We start from the raw sequence: 20,496 nt of genomic DNA on the forward strand, positions 1-20,496 counted from the left end.
AGAGACTTGTAGAAGGGTAAAGTAAATACCTAAGGTAGTTGAGATGGATAGTCCTTGAAGTATTTGCTGTTTGACTACCTTCTATCAGGCTGTGTACAACCTTGAAAGTTTCTTGAGGGCAAGAATCAAGACTTTTACAGCTTCTAGCATGCCTCTGTGTACCCAACAGGTCCTCAATAAATAATTTGTTACCCTACTTTGTCATAAAATATAGGACATACTTAGCTGTACAGCACAATGTCATTTGATCACACCCAATCTATGAGTGGAGAATAATAGCACCGAATCTGTTTAAAAACAACACTCCCCATCCCCTTTTCACCTTCACAGTATTTTCGTTTGGTTTCTAGTAATGTTGGTTCTATCCATATGTTTTTAGATAATAGCACAAACTGTGTCATGCCTAAGCAAAATTATACCAAGAATTTTATGGGGGAAAAGCTAATGCACTGCTCTTAGTTTTTTTTTTTTTTTTTTTTTTTTTTTTTTTTTTTTTTTTTTGAGACGGAGTCTCGCTCTGTCACCCAGGCTGGAGTGCAGTGCTCTTAGTTTTCATTAAGATTTTAGATGCTTGGAAATATAAATTCAGATATTGGACAGGGTTTCATTTTGGAGGTTGGAGATTGAACCTCCTTTGTTGGGGTAAGACTGAGAGACTCCTTTGGCTACTTGTGTATCAGGGTGGGGAGAATATACAAGTTTACCAAATCTTGCAAATTCTCACAGTGTGACTGCACAAAAACTGGCATTGTTTTTCCTAGGTCTCTGGAGAAATGTAAGCTGTGAGTTTAGCATCCTATTTACTGTGTTTTGGCCAGGGTATTACAAGCTTTTGTGGAGACAATTATACTACTTTCCTTATCCTGTTTGTAACATATATATGTATGTCAGTATGCTTCCTTGTGTTTTACTATGGTAAAATTCTATCTTGCATATAGAGAAATAAGTCTATTAGAGTGAATTAAAAGAAATCTTTAGTCTGAGGTGGCAGCCTTGTCTAATGGACCGTATGTTTAAGCCTCGTTAATACATCACACTAGAGCCCAGCGTAGTGGTATGTGCCTGTAATTCCAGCCACTTGGGAGGCTGAGTCAGGAGGATTGCTTGAACCTAGGAGTTTCAGACCAGCCTGGGCTACATAATGAGATCCCATCTCAGTCAATCAACCCATCAATCATTTACACTAAAAAGACCAAGATCTTTGTGGCTCTCTTAGAATGTTTTTCCCAGACATTCTAACAAATGTCTGGGTGTCTAAAACAACAAAAAGGGTTTATGACAGAGTTACAGCAGTTCTCAGAGAAAAATCATGGACAAATTGCAAATCTATACCAGTTGTGAATTGCTATGACTGCAGTTGAAATCCGACGTTATTTTTGTAGTCTTTTTGGGTGTATCTGTGTTTAATAATAACTTGTTTGCAAATTTAGAGGGCTGTACCTATGATTTCTTAGAGACCTTGTCCTTGAGGGGCTTAAAGTTTAATGGAAGAGAGAACTAGAAACCAAGAATTCAATGCAAAGAGTGAGGTTCTGCAGTACAGGGTGCATACAGGGTTCAGAGAAGCGCTGTGGCACCGTGTTCTGGCCTCATCTTCTACTGCTCTAGACTTCCTGAAGTGCCATTTCCTGAACCTACCTGTTTTTTCCACCATCTAGACCTCTCTCTGTAGGCACCGTTCTCTCTCCTTGCAAGCCTTTTCCACACCTTATGTGTCTGGTGAAGTTGTTTCTTCAAAAGCTTCTTGAAGCCTGTCTCTAGCTCATCCAAATAATTGTTTTGTCTACATCTCTGTTCTTTCTTTATAAATGATTACAGTCAATTCTTATTATTTGCAGTAGTAATATTCTATAAAGTTGTCTGGATCACTGAATTAATCAAATACTAAGCCGTTGTTTCCAAGGTAAATATGTACATATGTACATATCTCACTTAGCTTATAATCTTAATCCTAAAAACCACTCATCCTGATCGATTTAATTTTTTCTTTCCAAAGAGTAAGGGAAGTACAGAAGTGTTAAGTGATTTGCCTGAGGTCGCTCCACTAACAGGTGCCAGTGTTAAGATTCAGACCCCATCCAACTGGCCCCAGAGCCACAGCATCTTGCACCACACTGCACTGCCCTCTACAGTCTCTGTCCTTGGGTCATCTTTGAATGAGAGCTGAAACAAGAAGACCGAGGGTCACCTTATTTGACCTTAGCTTGGGACGTGTGCAAGGAATGACAGAATTTTCACTACTATGTGTATTTCCATGAATCACCTCGAAAGCTCCACAGTTATTAATTTGGGGATTGATTACAAAGACATTTCAGCAAGTAAGCAAATTTGCAAATGTGGGATCCACAAATAATGAGGGTCAACTGTATTTGTAAGTGACTGCTAGGGTCTGTTTCATGGTAATCCCTTCCCCCAAGAGTGTGGAACATTTCTTTAGTTTCTTTGATAGTTCATGTATTTATTAAGTACTTACTATAAACCAGACTCTGCTTTAATTTGTGGTGAACAGCCTAGAGATTACATTCTGCCCTGCAGATTTGATATTAGAGTAAGAAAAACAGATAACTAAGTCTGGAGCTCAGGGGTGAGGCCCAGGTTGGAATTATAGATTCACTTGACCAAGGTGAAACCTGATGTGCCCCCTCCTACTTCACATCCCCAGAGATACTTCTCAAACATTTCTGTTCTATTCTTGTGTATAAACTCTTCCTTTTGAGCCTCTCTCCATTGAAGCATGTGAATCTATACTTGTCCTTTGTTGATTTTGAGGCCACTTGCCCATGTAACTGGCAGGATATTGAAGAAGAATCATACCGACCTGGTTCTGCTACCTAACAGCTGAGTTACTTTGCTCAAGCTCTTGGACTTCTAGGCCTGTTTCCTAATTTCAACAGTGGTGATATAATGTGTTAGGCTCTGGTGGGTTGCAAGGAAGAGGCACACACATATCACTTTGGATGATGAGGACCCAATGTTCACTTGGATGGAAATTCATCCAAACAGTGATATTGTCTCTGGCCCTAGTACTTTCAAAACCTCACAGGATATTAATTTAGCAGTATTTAGGATAGGGTTTGAGCTCTGAGGACCTGTAGTGTGGTTATTTGTTCATATGGCTCTTTTTCTTGCTAGACCATAAGTTGCATAAAGGCAGGATCTACAGGTCCTTCTTTCTATCATAAGCACTCAGTTCAGTGACTGACACATAGTAATAGAGGCACAAATGTTTCAAAAGTTGAGGAATTTTCAACTCTTACTGAAAGAATAGGAAGATATAAAGGCTTTTCTGAGAAGGTATTAAGTTTTTTTTTCTTTTTTTCTTTTTTTTTTTTTTATTTGAGATGAAGTCTCGCTCTGTTGCTAAAGATGGAGTGCAATGGCGTGATCTCAGCTCACTGTAACCTCTGCTTCCCAGGTTTGAACAATTCTTCTGCCTTACTCTTCTGAGTAGCTGGGATTACAGATATCTGCCACCATGACCAGCTATTTCTTGTAATTTTATTAAAGACGAGGTTTCACCATGTTGGCAAGGCTAGTCTCAAACTACTGACCTCAGGTGATCCAGCCGCCTTGGCCTCCCAAAGTGCTGGGATTACAGGCATGAGCCACCATGCCTGGTCTAATTAAGCTGACTCTTTAAGGATGAGTAGAAATTTTTTCCAGATGAATAAAACCTTGAGATATTATTCCAAGCAGAGACCAATAGGTGAAAAGACACAGCGATATAGTGATGTTGAAGTTTACCAAACACTGCTAGATTAAAAAAACAAAAAAGAAACTATCAAACTCAAAAATTAAAATTAAAAATCACCTAAACTAAAAACTATGAATGGGCTTGGCCAGAGATCATATCACAATTGAGTTAACTATGACTGTAGACACCCAGTAATGGATGGAAGTTTTAGGGAAAAAGCATAACATTCTCAGGTTATTGGCAGAGTATCTAGAACAATTTACAAATACAGGCATTGAATTCTGGGAATGATTACATTGTAGTGATATCATTTCCTTCTCTGCGTATGAAGCATGTATGTATTGCACGTTTTTCAAGGTGCTGAAAATCAGACTCTTCTCGAGGAGCTCATGAGCAATCAAGGGAGATGGATGGGTGAGCAACTGATTATCATGTGACAAGTGAGGTAATAGAGACATGACTAAGATGCTATCTAAATAAGAAGAAAGGAATTATTCATAATATATCAAATACCGGGGAAAGATTTCTGAAATGAAGTCAACTGGGTATGATGGCTCCCACTTGTAATGTCGACACTTTGGGAGGTGGAATTGGGAGGATCCAGGAGGATCTAGGAGTTCAAGACAAGCCTGGTCAACAGAGCAAGACTCTGCCTGTCTCTAGATTTGAAAAAAAAAAAAAAAATTAAACGAAGTGATATTTGAGTGGTCTGGAGCACCATACAAATATAGGACAGACTGAAGAAATGTATGCAGCTTAATTAGAGCTAACATTTTTTGAAATTTTATATTGCAAAAATAGTACATATTCACTCTTTTGAAACTAGAAAGAATTGATAGGCAAGGAAGGCTGTCTACAAAAGCACTGCATAGATCCACCATACTGAGACAATGCTTAATGCTTTGATGGATTTATTGTATACTTTCCATGCATATGCATGTATTATACACATACATGTGCATGCTTAAATAGAAAGATTTCTCCTTGGTGTTCTGTTTATCCATTTATTGTTTTGAAGTAAATCCCCAAAGAGCACATTTGCTTTGCCCAGGAGAGTGTTTTGCTACATCCTGCTGTACGTAATGAAAACTAAAAATGGGGCTAACTATTCAGCCTTGTGACCTTGTGGTGATTCAAACAGAGGCTTCATCAAAGGCAGATCCAGAAATGAACTCGGTGTGTGTAGGTGGTTTTCCTTGGCATTATTGTTTGTAAGAGTATGATAGTGATGACTTCAGTGTCCACCTACAGGGAACTGGTTAAGTAAATTGTGGTACATCCTAACGATGAATACTGTGCAGTTGTAAAGAAGAATAAGAAAGACCTCTGTACTCATGTAGAAAAGCTCACATATATTGTGTGTGTGTTTTAAAAGGAACATGGAATGACATCATATGAATGATATGCTACTTTTTGTGTTGAGAGAGAAGAGTAGAATAAGAATATACATGTGTATTTGCAAAGATAAATTCTGAAATGATATATAAGAAACCAATTAAAATTGTTTGGCTGTGGAAGGAGAATAAGACTGTGAATGGAATTTTGCCACATACATTCATAGATAGTTATATTTAAAAATTTTCTGAACTATGTATTTGTACACATGACCCTTTTAAAAATAAGTGAATGGGCCGGGCGCGGTGGCTCAAGCCTGTAATCCCAGCACTTTGGGAGGCCGAGGCGGGTGGATCACGAGGTCAGGAGATCAAGACCGTCCTGGCTAACACGGTGAAACCCCGTCTCTACTAAAAAAAAATACAAAATACTAGCCGGCCGAGGGGCGCCTGTAATCCCAGCTACTCCGGAGGCTGAGGCAGGAGAATGGCGTAAACCCGGGAGGCGGAGCTTGCAGTGAGCCGAGATCACACCACTGCACTCCAGCCTCCTGGGCGACAGAGCGAGACTCCGTCTCAAAAAAAAAAAAAAAAGTGAATGAGGAAATGAAGTAGGATTATGAGAAAGAGACAGGAACAAAGGATCTAAGGGGCTGCCCATCTTTTTAGTACCGTGAATATTAATACATAACAATAGCAGCAAAAATTGGAAGAGTAGCCCCAGGAGGATAGGGAGTCAGCCTTTCCTTTGTCTTTTCCTCAATTTCATATGTTAAAAAAAAAAAAAACTGAGAACAAGAAAACAATTTGAAATAAAAATGTCTCCAGATCTCTTAAAAGGAAGATGGGGCAGTGTTATGTAGTGCACTTCCCAAAAATGGGCTGATTTACCTCAAGAGGCAGGGATTCTGACCTACACGGGAAACATACAGGAGAAAAAATAAGAAAAAGAAAAGAGATTTAAATACAAATACATGAAAATAGCAATTCTCCCTGATTATATAGAAAATGATCCCTTTTGTAATTGTTTGGATGACAAATATTAAGAAAAATCTTTAATTTGTCACTCAAAACATTCTGGTTTGTTGCTTTTTATATGTTTTTATGCATATAAACCTTTTTAAAAGTAGAGTCATAATACTTTTATCACGTACTATATTTTGGGCATATTTCTGTGGCAGTCAATATATCCTGGCATCATCATTTTTAACAGCTGGATGTATATTAAGTTAATCATTGCCACCCCAGAGGTGAATTTTCCTATATATACATTTTAATGGACTTGACCAAACATTTTTGGACTGAATTCATAGAAGTAGAATTTCTGGAGGAAAATAGTTTTTAGAGTTTTTAATCAAAATTTTCAAATTATCCTCCAGGAAAAGTGACTCAGGTTATACTCCCACTAACAAGGACAGAGCTCCAGGTTCCCCCTTCCATTTGTCATCTTTCCTGCCTTTATACAGAAAATCTCACCATTTTCATGACTTTTTTTGATTTCTAGTGCTTTTGAATCTTTCTATATGCCATTGGCCATTTTTATTCTTGTGAGAAGTGCCAGTTTCTCCATTGCCGATTATTAGTTGAAAATCATTTGTTTTTCTTTTCTTTTTTTTTTTTTTTTTTTTTTTTTTTGAGACGGAGTCTTGCTCTGTCGCCCAGGCTGGAGTGCAGTGGCCGGATCTCAGCTCACTGCAAGCTCCGCCTCCCAGGTTTACGCCATTCTCCTGCCTCAGCCTCCCGAGTAGCTGGGACTACAGGCGCCCGCCACCTCGCCCGGCTAGTTTTTTTGTATTTTTAAGTAGAGACGGGGTTTCACGGTGTTAGCCAGGATGGTCTCGATCTCCTGACCTCGTGATCCGCCCGTCTCGGCCTCCCAAAGTGCTGGGATTACAGGCTTGAGCCACCGCGCCCGGCCTGTTTTTCTTTTCTTAATAATTTTAAAGATTTCTTTATAGACTAAGGATACAAACCTTTTATCTGTCATTGAGGTTACAAAAACTTTCTCCCATTAAGTAATTTGTCATTTCATTTTTTCTTCCTTCATTTCCCTTCCCTTCGCTTTCCTCTCCTTTTCTTTTCCTTCTTTCTTTCTGCACATTCTTTCTTTCTCCTTCTTCCTTCCTTGCCAATCTTCGTTTTTTTCCTCCCTTTTTCCCTCTTTCTCTCCCTTTTCTTTCTTTCTTTTTCTTTCCTCTTTCTCTTTTTCTTTCTTTCTTTTTTTTTTTTTTTGAGACGGAGTCTTGCTCTGCCGCCCAGGCTGGAGTGCAGTGGCCGGCTCTCAGCTCACTGCAAGCTCCGCCTCCCGGGTTCAAGCCATTCTCCTGTCTCAGCCTCCCGAGTAGCTGGGACTACAGGCGCCCGCCTCGTCGCCCGGCTAGTTTTTTGTATTTTTTAGTAGAGACGGGGTTTCACCATATTAGCCAGGATGGTCTCGATCTCCTGACCTCGTGATCCGCCCGTCTCGGCCTCCCAAAGTGCTGGGATTACAGGCTTGAGCCACCGCGCCCAGCCTTCTCTTTTTCTTTCTTTCCCTCTCTCTCTTTCATCCTTTCCTTTCTTTCTCTTTCTTTGTTCCCTCCCTCCCTCCCTCCCTCCCTCCCTCCCTCCCTCCTTCCTTCCTTCCTTCCTTCCTTCCTTCCTTCTTTTCTTCTATCTTTCATTTCTTTCTTTCTTTCACTAGCCAAGCTCCAAAGTCACATTTCACTTAATTTTTATCCTGCCAAATTTGAAAGCCTTTTAACTGAGTGATTTTAGTGTAAACAGGAGCAGGAGAAAATGTAATTATCTAAGTTTCGCTCTGTCACCCAGGCTGGAGTGCAGTGCCATAATCATGGCTACTGCAGCCTCGAACTCTTGCGCCGAAGCAATTTTCCCACCTCAGCCTGCCAAGCAGCTAGGACTACAGCTGTGTGCCACCACACCCAGCTAATTTTTAAAATTTTTTGTGGAAACATGAATTCGCTACGCTGCCCAGGCTAATCTTGAACTCCTGACTTCAAGTAATCCTCCCACCTTGGCTTGCCAAAGTGCTGGGATTACAGGCGTGAACTACTGCTCCTAGTCGAGAGTTTAGTTTTGATTGCTAGTGGCGTTCTTGGTATCTTTTCATATTTGAGGCTTTGGGGCTAATGCTGAAATATTGGACTCACCATCAGAGGTTTACAGGACTTTTGTTTCAATGTTGAACAGATGGAACTGTTTTGTTCTGCATCTTTGCAGGAATACAAAATGTGCCTACCAGGAATCTGCTTTATATCCATTGAAAGCAAGAAATAATACAGTAAAACTTTGCCTGGCTAGAGGCTTTGAAAGAATGGTGTATTCTGGTTTAATTCTATTAACTTGGAAGTATGAAGATGAAAAAAAACTCAAAACTTGAATTTCCTGTTGAATGCAATTTGAAAATATAGCCAGTGATTCCACTTTTCTTCTCTAGTAAGGTTGGACATTCCAATCTACTTGGTGTTTTATTATAGAACTGCCAGTGTGCCTGAGTCTCACATTGTGAAGATACATTTTTCAAACTTGAGGTGTAAGAGGATGTAAATGGTTTTGTATGAGATCAGGCTGGATGAGAACTGACACTTGTAAATATATATTTTGGACTAAATCTCTGATTGCCACTTGTTTTCTAATTGAACTCATAAAAATAAAACATGTTGGATGGAGGGTGGAAGTAGGAAGGAGATTTATGTCTTTTAATTGTATGTCATTGTTGCATAACAAGGCAGAACATATGGTATCCCTGGCTTGGACCTACAGAAGGAAACATATTTTTCTACCTGCTGTATGCCAGAAGTTCTTGAACACCTGGAGGGACTACTGCAGCACAGACTGCTGAGCCCTACTCCAGAGTTTCCGATTCACCAGGCCCAGGGTGGGGCCTGAGAATTTGCACTTATAAAAAGATCTTAGGTGCTGCTGGTGCTGCTAGTCCATAGACATAGACTACATTTTGAGAACCACTCTTGTCTATTAACTGTAAACTGTAGAATTCTAGAAAAAAACTCAGTTTGGTCTGGGATAAGAAGCACACAGGTTATGGAGAAAATCATGAAAGATTCAACCCATGATCCCAGCCTAGTGTGGAATTCAGGTAACAAGCAGTACACAGTGACATAACATAATTCTCAGTTTTCATGATTGCAAATCATACCCAAGTATCAAGTGAGAAATTCAGTTTTATTTGCAAGGCTTAGAGAGGTCAGGCGATTCTAGAATAATGGGACTTGTATTTCTCTTAAACAAGTAGAGAGTATTAAGTGCTTATTAAATTGAAAGCTTTGTGTTCTTACTTGTTTTGTGTTTTATTTCTTTTGAGATGGAGTCTTGCTTTGTTGCCCAGGCTGAAGTGCAGTGGCATGAGCTTGGCTCACTGCAACCTCCGTCTCCTAGGTTCAGGTAATTCTCCTGCCTCAGCCTCCCAAATAGCTGGGATTACAGGCACCCACCACCACGCCTGGCTACTTTTTGTATTTTTAGTAGAGACAGGGTTTCATCATGTTGGCCAGGTTGGTCTTGAACTCCTGACCTCAGGCGATCCACCCACCTCAGCCTCCCAAAGTGATGGCATTACAGGCATGAACCACCGCACCCGGCCCAAAAGCTTTGTGTTTTTAAAGTATTAGACATGTTTCTCATTAAAAAAAAAAAAAAAAAAAAAAAAAAAAAATCTTCGTAATGTAGGAGAATAAGAGAAATGTTCTTCCAAAAAAGAGAAATCATTGTGATTATTTTGTCTTATTGGAATATTGGATACTATAGTCTACTTCATTAATCCTCAAGCATGCTATGAATTTTCCATTTTTATAGGATCCGTATCTCAGTTAAGGTGATACTGGTAATTCTTTTTTTTTTTTTTTTTTTTTTTTTTGAGACGGAGTCTTGCTCTGCCGCCCAGGCTGGAGTGCAGTGGCCGGCTCTCAGCTCACTGCAAGCTCCGCCTCCCAGGTTCACGCCATTCTCCTGTCTCAGCCTCCCGAGTAGCTGGGACTACAGGCGCCCGCCTCGTCGCCCGGCTAGTTTTTTGTATTTTTTAGTAGAGACGGGGTTTCACTGTATTAGCCAGGATGGTCTCGATCTCCTGACCTCATGATCCGCCCGTCTCGGCCTCCCAAAGTGCTGGGATTACAGGCTTGAGCCACCGCGCCCGGCCTGATACTGGTAATTCTTGTACTCCATTTGAAGATGAAAAATGTAGGCCAAAATCATAGACTTTGCATAGAAGCTGGATAATGAAGACAGCTCTGGAGGAAAACATAGATACACACACACAGACACACATATATATAAAGTATACACATGTATACATTTTTAAGTTTATTTTTTACAGTTTGAAAGTTTTTAAAGCAAAAGCCAGCCCCTCCCCTCTCCCAGAGTGGGCGGCCCCTCCCCTCTTTTTGAGTAGAGCAGGGAGAGCAGTTGCATGGGCAGCTTTCCTTGTGATGCCACAGGTCCCTCTGGACTCCCTGCTGCCTGGCCATGCCTCCTTTCCCTTTCATCTTTCTCACTGACCAATGGGCTTGGAGCATTAAGGCCACGCCCCTCTTCTGAGTTCTAGTGGGGCCCTGGTTACGCCTCCTCTGGCTCAGTTGCACAGCGGCCTGGTAGGTGACTGGAAGCATTCAGCAGTGCTCACTGGGATTTCGCTGATGTAACCCCCAACCCCGCCTCCCTCCGCACCCCATGATGTCAGAAAAAACACGACAGGGAAAATTCACCACAGCCAAGAAAAAGGTAAAATGCACCAGGTCATAGCCCCCAACCCAACCACAGATCCCCTCCGACGACGAGACCATTGCCAGAGCCCATACTATTCCTCAGGCACACCGGAATGGGACCCCCAACACCAGCGACTCTGGGCTCCCCCCACCAAATTCTTGTAAGCCCCACCCCTTCAGCAAGCAGCCCAATCCCTGCCCTTGCCAATCTTTAACCCAGGGTGACTTTGGGCGGGTGACTCCTGGGGCTCCCCGCTCCATACTCGGCGCTCACCTCCTGCCGCCCCAAGCCTGACCTTCCTGGGCTCTTTGGGCTTGCGTCTCCCAGGACCTGGGTACCCCAGCCCCAGGCCCCACCCTCGGCAGTCGTCCCTGGGTGACTTTTGGCTGGTGATTCCCGGGGCTCCCTACGGCGGACTCTGCCCTCCCCTCCTGCTGCCCCAAGCTCGACCTCCCTGGGCTCTTTCGGCTGGTGTCTCCAAGGACCTGGGTCTGAACCCTGTGTTTCCCTCCCCCATCATAGAGTGGTGACTCGGGCATCACGCTGTGGTCCACTCCACTGGGAAGAGTGGAATGTAGTGATGTCACAGTCCCCCTAGGAACTGTCATTACTGCTGCAAGACTAGCTTTTGAGCTTACAACACAGTCCCTTAAGTTTTCTCACCCCATTTCCGGATCCTCTGGTCACAGCACAGATTTCCAGTTGGAAGGGGAATGGGGACTATGGGACCCAGGAGCAAGCGGTTTCAGGCTGCCTTACTCCCTTAACATAGACATTGACAGTGGGAAAAGCCTGCACTTCCCGTGTGCTCAAAACGTTGACAGTATCTCTGGGTGGCCATGGGAGAACGGGTTTGGTTTGGTTTTCTCCCAGGTTTCTACTTTGCAGAGACTTTAACATTCTTTTCTGAGTTCTCCACGGTTCTGGGACCAGACCACCCTTCAAACAGTGGTCTCTGAAGTGAGATTAGCTCATCTTCAGTGGAGTAGATCTTGGTAAGCTGAACTAGATAGCTTGAATCTTCCTCATATCATCTCAACCTGCGGTACTCTGAGTGACACAGGATGAATGTGGAACATCTTTCTGAAGCATCATTTTCCCTTGATTCTCTTCAGATAAAACATTAATGTCCTTAGGGATGACAGTCACATAGGTTTCCAAGCGTATACCAGACTTCTCTCTGAAATCAGGCTTGAGTTGTCCTCTTTCTGAAAAATTCCCAGATTTAACAGAAAAGCTGCCTTCTGCCGCGAGGACACATTGACATGAAAGTGTGAGAGGTACTGGTGCACTTCTTAACACTAACAGACATGTGAGGATGTATGACTCCAAGCCACACGGCATACAGTTCCTGCCTGCTTCATGTTTACTGTTCTAACTCTGCCCCTGGTTTTGGTCCCTGGCAGCTGCTGATTCATGGCAAAACCCCAGAGCTTGGAGTCAGAAGACTGAGTTTAAGTTTCAGTATTAACTGTTTTTTTTCTTCTAGCCATGATATCAATCCCTCTCAGTCACTAAAGGATTGTGACAACACTTTGTACATTGGTGGTGGCATTAAATCAGATGGTGTATAAGAGTATTTTGTCAAAACTGTGAAGGAGGATGTGGCTGTAGGGCTGATAGTTCTCATGAGTGTTACTGCTCTTCTTTCCCACAGTTAAAAGAATATTGGCAGAGGAAGAGCCCTGGCATTCTAGCAGGAGCTAACAGGAAAAAGAAAATCAATGGCAGTAGCCCTGACACAGCCGCTTCTGGTGGTTACCGCTCACCTGGGGATGTGAGTCTTGGCTGGTCAGGCTCCTGGGGACAGGGGACCCAAGGGGCAGTAGAGGATAATTGTTAAGTTTGTGGATGGACTGTTGGGTACTGGTTAAGAATTCTGGGTTTGAATCCTGCCTCTCCATCTGCTAATGATTGATTAGGGATTGATTAAGATATGATTTAGGGCAAGTTGCTTGAGGTCTTTGGGTCTCTCTTTTCACATCTGTATAATAGAGGTGGGAGTTTTTTACTTCCATTTGTGAAGTTTAAATGAGATTTGTTATTGTTGCTTTTATGAGAATCCTTAGTACATGGCCTGCTGTAAACACCCAGGACACCCACGAAATGGTCGTTGCACTTTGATTTTCCTCACTCCCAGCCTGAAGGGGAAGCCAGGCCAATGAGAAGAGCCACTTGCCATCAGGCTGTCCCTTTAGGAGTCACTGAAAGGGCCTCAGGGTGGGATGGTGGGGTGATAAAAACCATGAGAGAAGTTGGCACAAAGGAGTCATGGGACAACTGGTCCAAGATAGGCAGAAAAGAAATGTCAGTTGATGGGGAAGAAAGGAAGTCAGAGGGCTTAGACACTGAGGGGGACAGAACATCTCCATGTGCACTCTCATCTCTTGCAGTCAGCAACAGGTGTCTACAGGGAGGGTCCTGTGTCATCTACTACCCTGAAAGATCTGCAGGTAAGAGGCCCTGGGCATAGGTTTAGTGACCCTGCAGGCCAGCCCTCCAACCACCTCCCATAGCAGGGGCTGGTTGCCCGTCTGCCAGCTGAGACAGCCCACACACTCCCCTCCCCAGCCCTAATGATTGTTCTCTCTGCCCCTCCCCACAATCCTCCTCCAACTCCTCCTCTCTGCATGCACCTCAGAGCCAGTAACAAGAACTAGCAGGAGCCCTGCACTCAAAGCTCTGCAATAATCAGTCAACCCAGTGAAAACATCAATTCACTGGGAAGAGTCCAGTGGGGTCCGCGGATTCCACGCTGCCAATCCTGGACTCGTTTCCCCTTGAGGCCCTGAAGAAAGGGTCTAGGGGCCCCTGGTGCCAAGGGTAAATGGGGAGCTGGGGCACGCATTCCTCACCTGGATGGACCCCAGAGCACAGAATGTGCAGCACGGCTCTTCTGCACTGCCCTCTTTGCTGACTCCCTCTTCTCCAGACACCCCTGCTCGAGTCCTTGCCCCACACGCCCTGGGGTTGCCTCTCAGAGAAACACTAGCCTGACTGCTTGTCAGGGGCCCGTATTTCTGCCCTGACTCTGTCCCTAATTTGCTTTTGGAGTCTGGACAAGCCTTCTCTCCTCCTTGGGCTCCTGTTTCTGGAGGAGGTAGAGAGTATCAAAGGTCTCTGTTAGCTCTGGGAGTCCGAGATTTAAAGGCCCCTAGAATGGAAACCTCAGGGCCAAGGGCTCCTGTCTGTCCTTTTCTGTCTTATATCTCTGCTGTGAAGAACCATACCTGGCCTGTGGGTGCTCAGTAGATGTTGAATGAACGCACCTTTCTAAATCAAAAGCTGGCAGAATGGGGGGACCTTTCTCAAACTCTGTCTCTAGAGGTTCACCAGCCCGTCACCAGGGCCCTTTCGCCCTGTGCTTTGGGCAGGTTCGCACATGGAAGGAGGAGAAGCATGAGATACATCGGGTACAGAAGCTTGGGAGGAGCTTCTTCAAACTCAAACACCAGAGGGGTAAGATGGGGCTGGCATGACCTGGGAGCAGGACCAGCATCAGAGGGCTGTGGGGGTAGCTTAGAATGCCCCAGGGAGGTGGGTGGATGGAAGGGCTTTGAGGCAGAGGGAGAGAGGTCTGTGTCAGGAGACTGCAAGCCTTGTCATCTGCTTGAGACTTGGTGTCCCCATCAGCAAAGAGGGAGGAGTGCCCGTTGTCAGCCACCCACAGTGCTCTCCATCTGAAAGTGGTTTGGAAGACTGGCTACCATCTGGGTGCGAGGAATCATTAGCAGTGAGGACAAGTTTGGGAAGCCTGAGAGGAGGAGCTCTGCACTAATGGGAGGATTTTTTTTTTTTTTTTTTTTTTTTTTGAGAATCCAGAGGCCCTTATTGTCTGCTTCCTTTCTCAGCTGAGCCCCGGGCCCCAGATCCCCCAGCAGGGCTCTCTGAGGTGGAGCAGCTACAAGATGAGACCAAACACCTAAGGAAGGAGTTGGAGAGTCTGGGAAGACAGCTCCAGGCCGAGGTGGAAAACAATCAGACGTTGAATCTCCTGAACAGGAGACAGGAGGAGAAGCTACGTGAGCAGGAGGAGAGGCTACATGAGCAGGAGGGGAGGATACGTGAGCAGGAGGAGAAGCTACGTGAGCAGGAGGAGAGGATACGTGAGCAGGAGGAGAAGATACGTGAGCAGGAGGAGAAGATACGTGAGCAGGAGGGGAGGATACGTGAGCAGGAGGAGAGGCTATCTGGGCAGGAGGAGAGGATACGTGAGGAGGAGGGGAGGATACGTGAGCAGGAGGAGAAGATACGTGAGCAGGAGGAGAAGATACGTGAGCAGGAGGGGAGGCTACGTGAGCAGGAGGAGAAGCTACGTGAGCAGGAGGAGAGGCTACGTGAGCAGGAGGAGAGGATACGTGAGCAGGAGAAGAGGATACATGAGCAGGAGGAGAGGCTATGGGAGCAGGAGTGGCTGCCAGAGCAGGAGAGGCTGCTGGAGGAGGTGAAGAAGCTCTTGGAACGGGATAGACGGGAGGGGGAGGAGGAGAAGCTGCTAGAGCATGAGAGGCTGCTGAACCACGTAAAGAAGCTGCTGGAAGAGGAGAGGCTGTGGGAGCAGGATGAGAGGCTGCGGGAGGAGGAGAGGCTGCCAGAGCAGGAAAGGCTATTGGAGCAGGTGGAGAAGCTATTGGAACAGGAGAGGTGGCAGGAGGAACAGGAGAGGCTGCTGGACCAGGGGAGGCTGCTGGACCAGGTGGAGGAACTGTTGGAACAGCAGAGGTTGTGGGAGCAGGATGAGAGACTGAGGGAGCAGGAGAGGCTGCTGGAGCAGGTGGAGAAGCTTTTGGAACGGGAGAGGCGACAGGAGGAGCAGAAGAGGCTACTGGAGGAGGAACAGCTGCTGGACCAAGTGGAGGAGCTGCTGGAACAGGAGAGGCTGCGGGAGCAGGATCAGAGGCTGTGGGAGCAGGAGACACTGCAGGAGCTGGAGAGGCTGCGGGAGCTGGAGAGGATGCTGGAGCTGGGGTGGGAAGCCCTCTATGAGCAGCAAGCGGAGCCACACAGCAGCTTCGAGGAGCTGGTGGGTTGCCCCACCTGGGGAGCCTGCCCTCTTCCCTAGCCCTCCAGGCCTTTGTTTCCCCACCTGTAAAATGGGGCAATGTAGCCCTCACATGAAATGGTACTTCTAAAGGCACCTGTGAACCAGAGCCCTGCTCTGATGGCTGTGGGAGAGAGGGGATGATTTTTCTAACCTGCCTCCACCCTTCCCGGTGCTATGGGAGGCAGACACCAAGTTCTGGGGTCTCCAGCTATAGTGGGTGGCCAACGATTGCTTCTCTCTGTCCAGAACAATGAGAACAAGAGCGCACTGCATTTGGAGCCGCAAGTAAAGGAGCTGAAGATGCTGGGCGAGCTGAAAGACACGGTAACCTCTGACCCATCCAAGAAGGGCTGGGAGGCAGGCACCAGCCTCTGGGGAAGGGAGGCGCCAGGCCAGAGGCAGCTGCAGCCTGTGAGCAGGTGACCCACACACTCCAGGGCAGTCCTATTACTGTTTCTTGCATCTTCCCCTCTGACGTTTAGAGGTGGGGAGCCCTGGGCTCCCCCCAGGTCTGGATATCATCATCCCAGCTAGAGGCATGGAGCCCCCCAGTCACAGTGGAAGAGACAGTGGTATAAGAGGCTCCTTATGTTGGGTGTGGTGGGTAACACCTGTAATCCCACCACTTCGGGAGGCTGAGGCAGGATAATCACTTGAGGTCAGGAGTTTGAGACCAGCCTGGCTGACATGGCAAAACCTCATCTCTACTAAAATTTCAAAAAAAAAAAATAATTACCTAGGCCTGGTGGTGCATGCCTGTCATCCCAGCTACTCAGGAGGCTGAGACACAAGAATCATTTGAGCCTGGGAGGTAGAGGTTGCAGTGAGCTGAGATCGCACCACTGGACTCCAGCCTGGGACACAGAGTGACACTGTCTCAAAACAAAACAAAACGCAAAAACCAAAAAGACTCCTTAGACTCAAACTGGCTTCCGGCCTCGGTTCTACTGGTTATCATTCAACTACTTTGCATTTCTGTTTCTTTAACTTCAAAAGGAAGTTAGCATTTTCCTTGCAGAGGTGCTGAGGATTAAATGAGATAATACGTGAAAACATTAGGCATGTAGTACACTTAGCAGATGGTGGTTGGCTCCCCCTGCTTTTCCACCAGTCTCTGGCCTATAGTTTAAATGATAGGGAAAAGTGTGTGAGATTTGAGGCTGGGGAAGGATGCACTGGGTTCCAGGCAAGGGAGGCAGTCTCTTAGGCCTGGAGCAAGGGACCAGGGCCTGGGCAGGCCACAGAGCCCCACAGTGCCCTTGCTACCCTATTAATGGGCCAGGAATCTGGAAGCCAACTAGTAAATTCCCTCATGCCCAGGGTCTTCCTGCAGGTAGAGCTGAAGAGCCAAGAGGCTCAGAGTCTGCAGCAGCAGGGAGACCAGTACCTGTGTCACCTGCAGCAGTATGTGGTCGCTTAGTAGCAGGTGGCCACTTATCAGCAGCTGACCTCTGAGGAGGTGCTGCACAGGCAGTTACTGCTGCAGACCCAGCTCATGGACCAGCTGCAGCAGCAGGAAGCTCAAGGCAAAGTGGTAGCTAAGATGGCCCGCCAAAAGTTGCAGGAGACCCCAGGGAGGGAGTTGCCAAGGACAGGGCCCCGAGAGGGACAACCTGGCAACCTCCGTGCCTTCTCACCCTCTTTCCTGGCCTCTTAGGAGCACCTGGAAGCTACCAGCCAGCAGAAACAGCAGTTAAAGCCCAGTTGAGCCTCATGGCTCTCCCTGGGGAAGGTAAGGGAGACCACTCGGAGGAAGAGGCGGAGAGCCCCGGGAGGAAAGGGGGACTGTTAGCAGCATAGGGTTGAGGAGTTGGAAGAGACCTTTAAGACAGCTGGTCATTATGCTGACTGGGTGTCTGCGCTAAGTTCGGTATCAATATGGTGACCTCCTGGGAGCAGGAGGCCATCAGGTTGTCTAAGGACAGGAGAACTGGCCCAGGTCAGAAAGGGACCAGGTCAGGACTCCCGCAGCAGTCGGTAGTGGGACTGTGCCTGGGCAATACAGCAAGATCTTGGTTCTTAAAAGTAATAATACAGAACAGCTCATTCCCCTCTGGGAATGGGCTGGCTCAGGGCTACACAGTGAGGGTGGGGGCAGAGGTGGGCCCCCAGTACTTCCCTTGTAGGGTTGTCTGAGGACCCCTCTGGCCACTCCCTAGAAGAGATGGAGGACATCTGGACAGTGAGGAGGAGGAGGCACCTCGGCCCATGCAGAACATGCCATAGGACTGGAAGAGCCGGGAGGTCAGGTGAGCCTGACTTTCCCTGCCCCTACTTTCCCACCTTCCTTGGTGGTCCCTACCAGATGCCCTTATGTTCTTGGTTTCCCCGCCCTCTGATTTCTGTGGACTTTTCACTCCTTCTGGGAGCCAGTGGTCAAACACTATTTCACCTGTGACCAAGAGGTGTACTCTCTGACCCCAAGGGAAGGGGCTGCGCTCCACCTCCCTGCCCGTTGTTCTGTGTATGTCCCTACAAGAATACTCACCTATTGCCTTCAGGTGGCATTTTTCAACAACGCTGGAGCCAATGCCCAGGAATAGCAAAGGGTGTGCTGTCAGCCCCTGGCTCACCCAGTGGCTTCATCCCAGAGGACCCCACGGACTGGGGGTGAGTCTGTGTGTGGGGAGACCCACCGAGCCCTGCAGGGGCCCATGAACGGTGGGGGCTGGGCAAGGCAGGTGGTTCCTGAGATGTGACCACATTATTTTGGCTTCAGAGCGACTTTATGGAGGAGAAGGTCGACCTGAAGGTGCCGGTGGAGTAACTAGAGCTTCGATTCATCCACCTCTCGGGACAGACACCATAAGTGAGCGGGAGGCCAGGGCATAGCAGGGGGAGCTGCTGGGCTGTGAGAGGGGCCCCAGCCTCTGAGCTGTGTCCTCCCACAGGAAAGTACATCAGCCACGGGGCAGTGCCAAAGATTTGGCACTAGGAGAGGAGGACATCATCAGGCTGGCTCAGGACCAGGAGACGCAAGTAGGGTGTGGAACATCTTTGCGGGGGTGGGGTAGGGTTGGGGGTGAACCTGGGCACCGGCACCAGCATGACAGCTAAGCACCCCTCCCTCCAGGTGAACCTGCTGGAGCTGCAGGGACAGGTGTTGCACCTTGTGGGCGACCACGAGGGGCATGATAAATTCCTGACCACTGCCCAGAGTCCTGCTGCTGAGCCCGCTCTAGGAGCCCCAATCCCCCAGGAGCTTGGGTGTGCTGACAAGCAGGGTGGTGTAGAGCGCTCAGGCGGGGTGGACAGGGAGGAGCAGGGGAGGCTCGCACTGAGCTCAGATCCCCTCCTCCCTCTGTCTGAAGATCTTCGGGAGGTGAGCCTCACTGACAGCATGGAGCCTGCACCAGGAGAGGCCAGAGAGGGTTCTCCCCACGACCACCCCACTGTGCAGCAGATTGTGCAGCTGCTTCCTCTAACGCAGGACTCCCCAGGAGCACCGAGGCTTGGGCAGCAACCCCTGCATGCCATTCTTTTCGGGCTGCCAAGAACAGGGAGATAAACATCATCATCACCTAAGAGCTGCTCAAGAAATTAAAAAAGAAGAACAGTTAAGGGATTAATCTCCTACACAATTCATTTACTTCATTCGAATGTTAGAGCCACTCACGTTTATTTGTGTTTCTAACTTAATTTGTAGAAAGTTAAAGAAGAGTGGGTCTTTCCCTCATGTTCACTCTGTATTTTGATAGTTCAAATCACTTCACTTTTACCTGACACACATAAATGACTAGAAATGACCTTCAGATAGTGTTTAGCATCTGTAACCTATCTGACAATAATGTGTTCATCAGGCACCTCTTGATTAAATCACATACTGGCATATTGAAGCTGAATGTCAGAATGAAAAATAAATGTGCTATATTAATTGAAATACCACTCTTTGTGTAGGAATTTTGTCATATGTTTAAGAAAAAGCTAAAAAGAATGGAAATCCTATGACAATAACTTAAGTCTTTCTTCAGAGTGCATGCAGTCGTTTGCAATACCTCATTCAGCCAAGTATTTGTTCTCTTCCTCATTCAGTATAAGGCAGCTTTCAATTTGCTTAGAAGGCAACATTAGAAGGTTAGAGTTCAGCAGAAACAGAATTTTAAAATGTGAGTTCAAACTGAATAAATGTGAATTTCTGTAGGAAGAATCAAAATATCAATTTAAAGACTGCAATATACGATAATTATTTTTAAAGTATTTGATTAAACCTGATAGGTTTTCCTGAAATGAAAAACATCAGTTCTAAAACCAAAGCTGAGTTTTATAAAACATGAAAATGTAAATCAGCGCTATCCATAATACTTTCTCTAAAACTTTATCTTACAGTCACTTTCAAATAACTATTCAAAAACATAACTGCTGTAATAATATCTTGAAATAAAACATTTTAAAATATGAACACTGTAGTGTAAAAGAATCTAGGGGAAGGAAAAGTAGAGAAAGAAATGCCAATTCCAGTCCAAAGCTTTATTTGCCAAGTTTTCTTAGAATGACTTTTTTTTACCAACTTATGATTTCTTATAAACAGAATGTAAAATGGAAATACTGACTTTTGTCTAAAGTGGCATTATTGACTTCATCTGTGATGTTACTATAATGTAATAATTTATGAAATTGTTGCAAGGTGCTGTTTTTGCCTTAAAATTTTGTGTGTCTTGAAAACTACAGTATTAAAGGTATTGAGACTGTGCAAATGTTGG

At 45.8% G+C, this 20,496-nt stretch overlaps 1 protein-coding gene and 1 pseudogene across 1 annotated transcript; both read left to right on the top strand.

Moving 5' to 3' along the window:
• LOC104679284 overlaps positions 1 to 12,501 on the top strand; it is a 41,234-nt pseudogene extending 28,733 nt beyond the window's left edge.
• LOC104679285 (golgin subfamily A member 8B-like) lies at positions 10,219 to 20,486 on the top strand. Its single transcript, XM_030930842.1, is given in 18 exon segments — positions 10,219 to 10,227; positions 10,807 to 10,972; positions 11,080 to 11,278; positions 12,313 to 12,529; positions 13,146 to 13,205; positions 14,127 to 14,211; positions 14,604 to 15,775; positions 16,043 to 16,120; positions 17,130 to 17,187; positions 17,340 to 17,528; positions 17,956 to 18,045; positions 18,298 to 18,406; positions 18,688 to 18,733; positions 18,736 to 18,775; positions 18,870 to 18,915; positions 18,917 to 19,023; positions 19,108 to 19,232; positions 19,234 to 20,486. Coding segments are annotated over 18 exon segments (2,928 nt in total). The 3' UTR covers positions 19,366 to 20,486.
• The last annotated feature ends 10 nt before the right edge of the window (positions 20,487 to 20,496 follow it).

This window comes from Rhinopithecus roxellana, chromosome 5 (assembly GCF_007565055.1).
Source record: "Rhinopithecus roxellana isolate Shanxi Qingling chromosome 5, ASM756505v1, whole genome shotgun sequence".
Taxonomy (NCBI): domain Eukaryota; kingdom Metazoa; phylum Chordata; class Mammalia; order Primates; family Cercopithecidae; genus Rhinopithecus; species Rhinopithecus roxellana.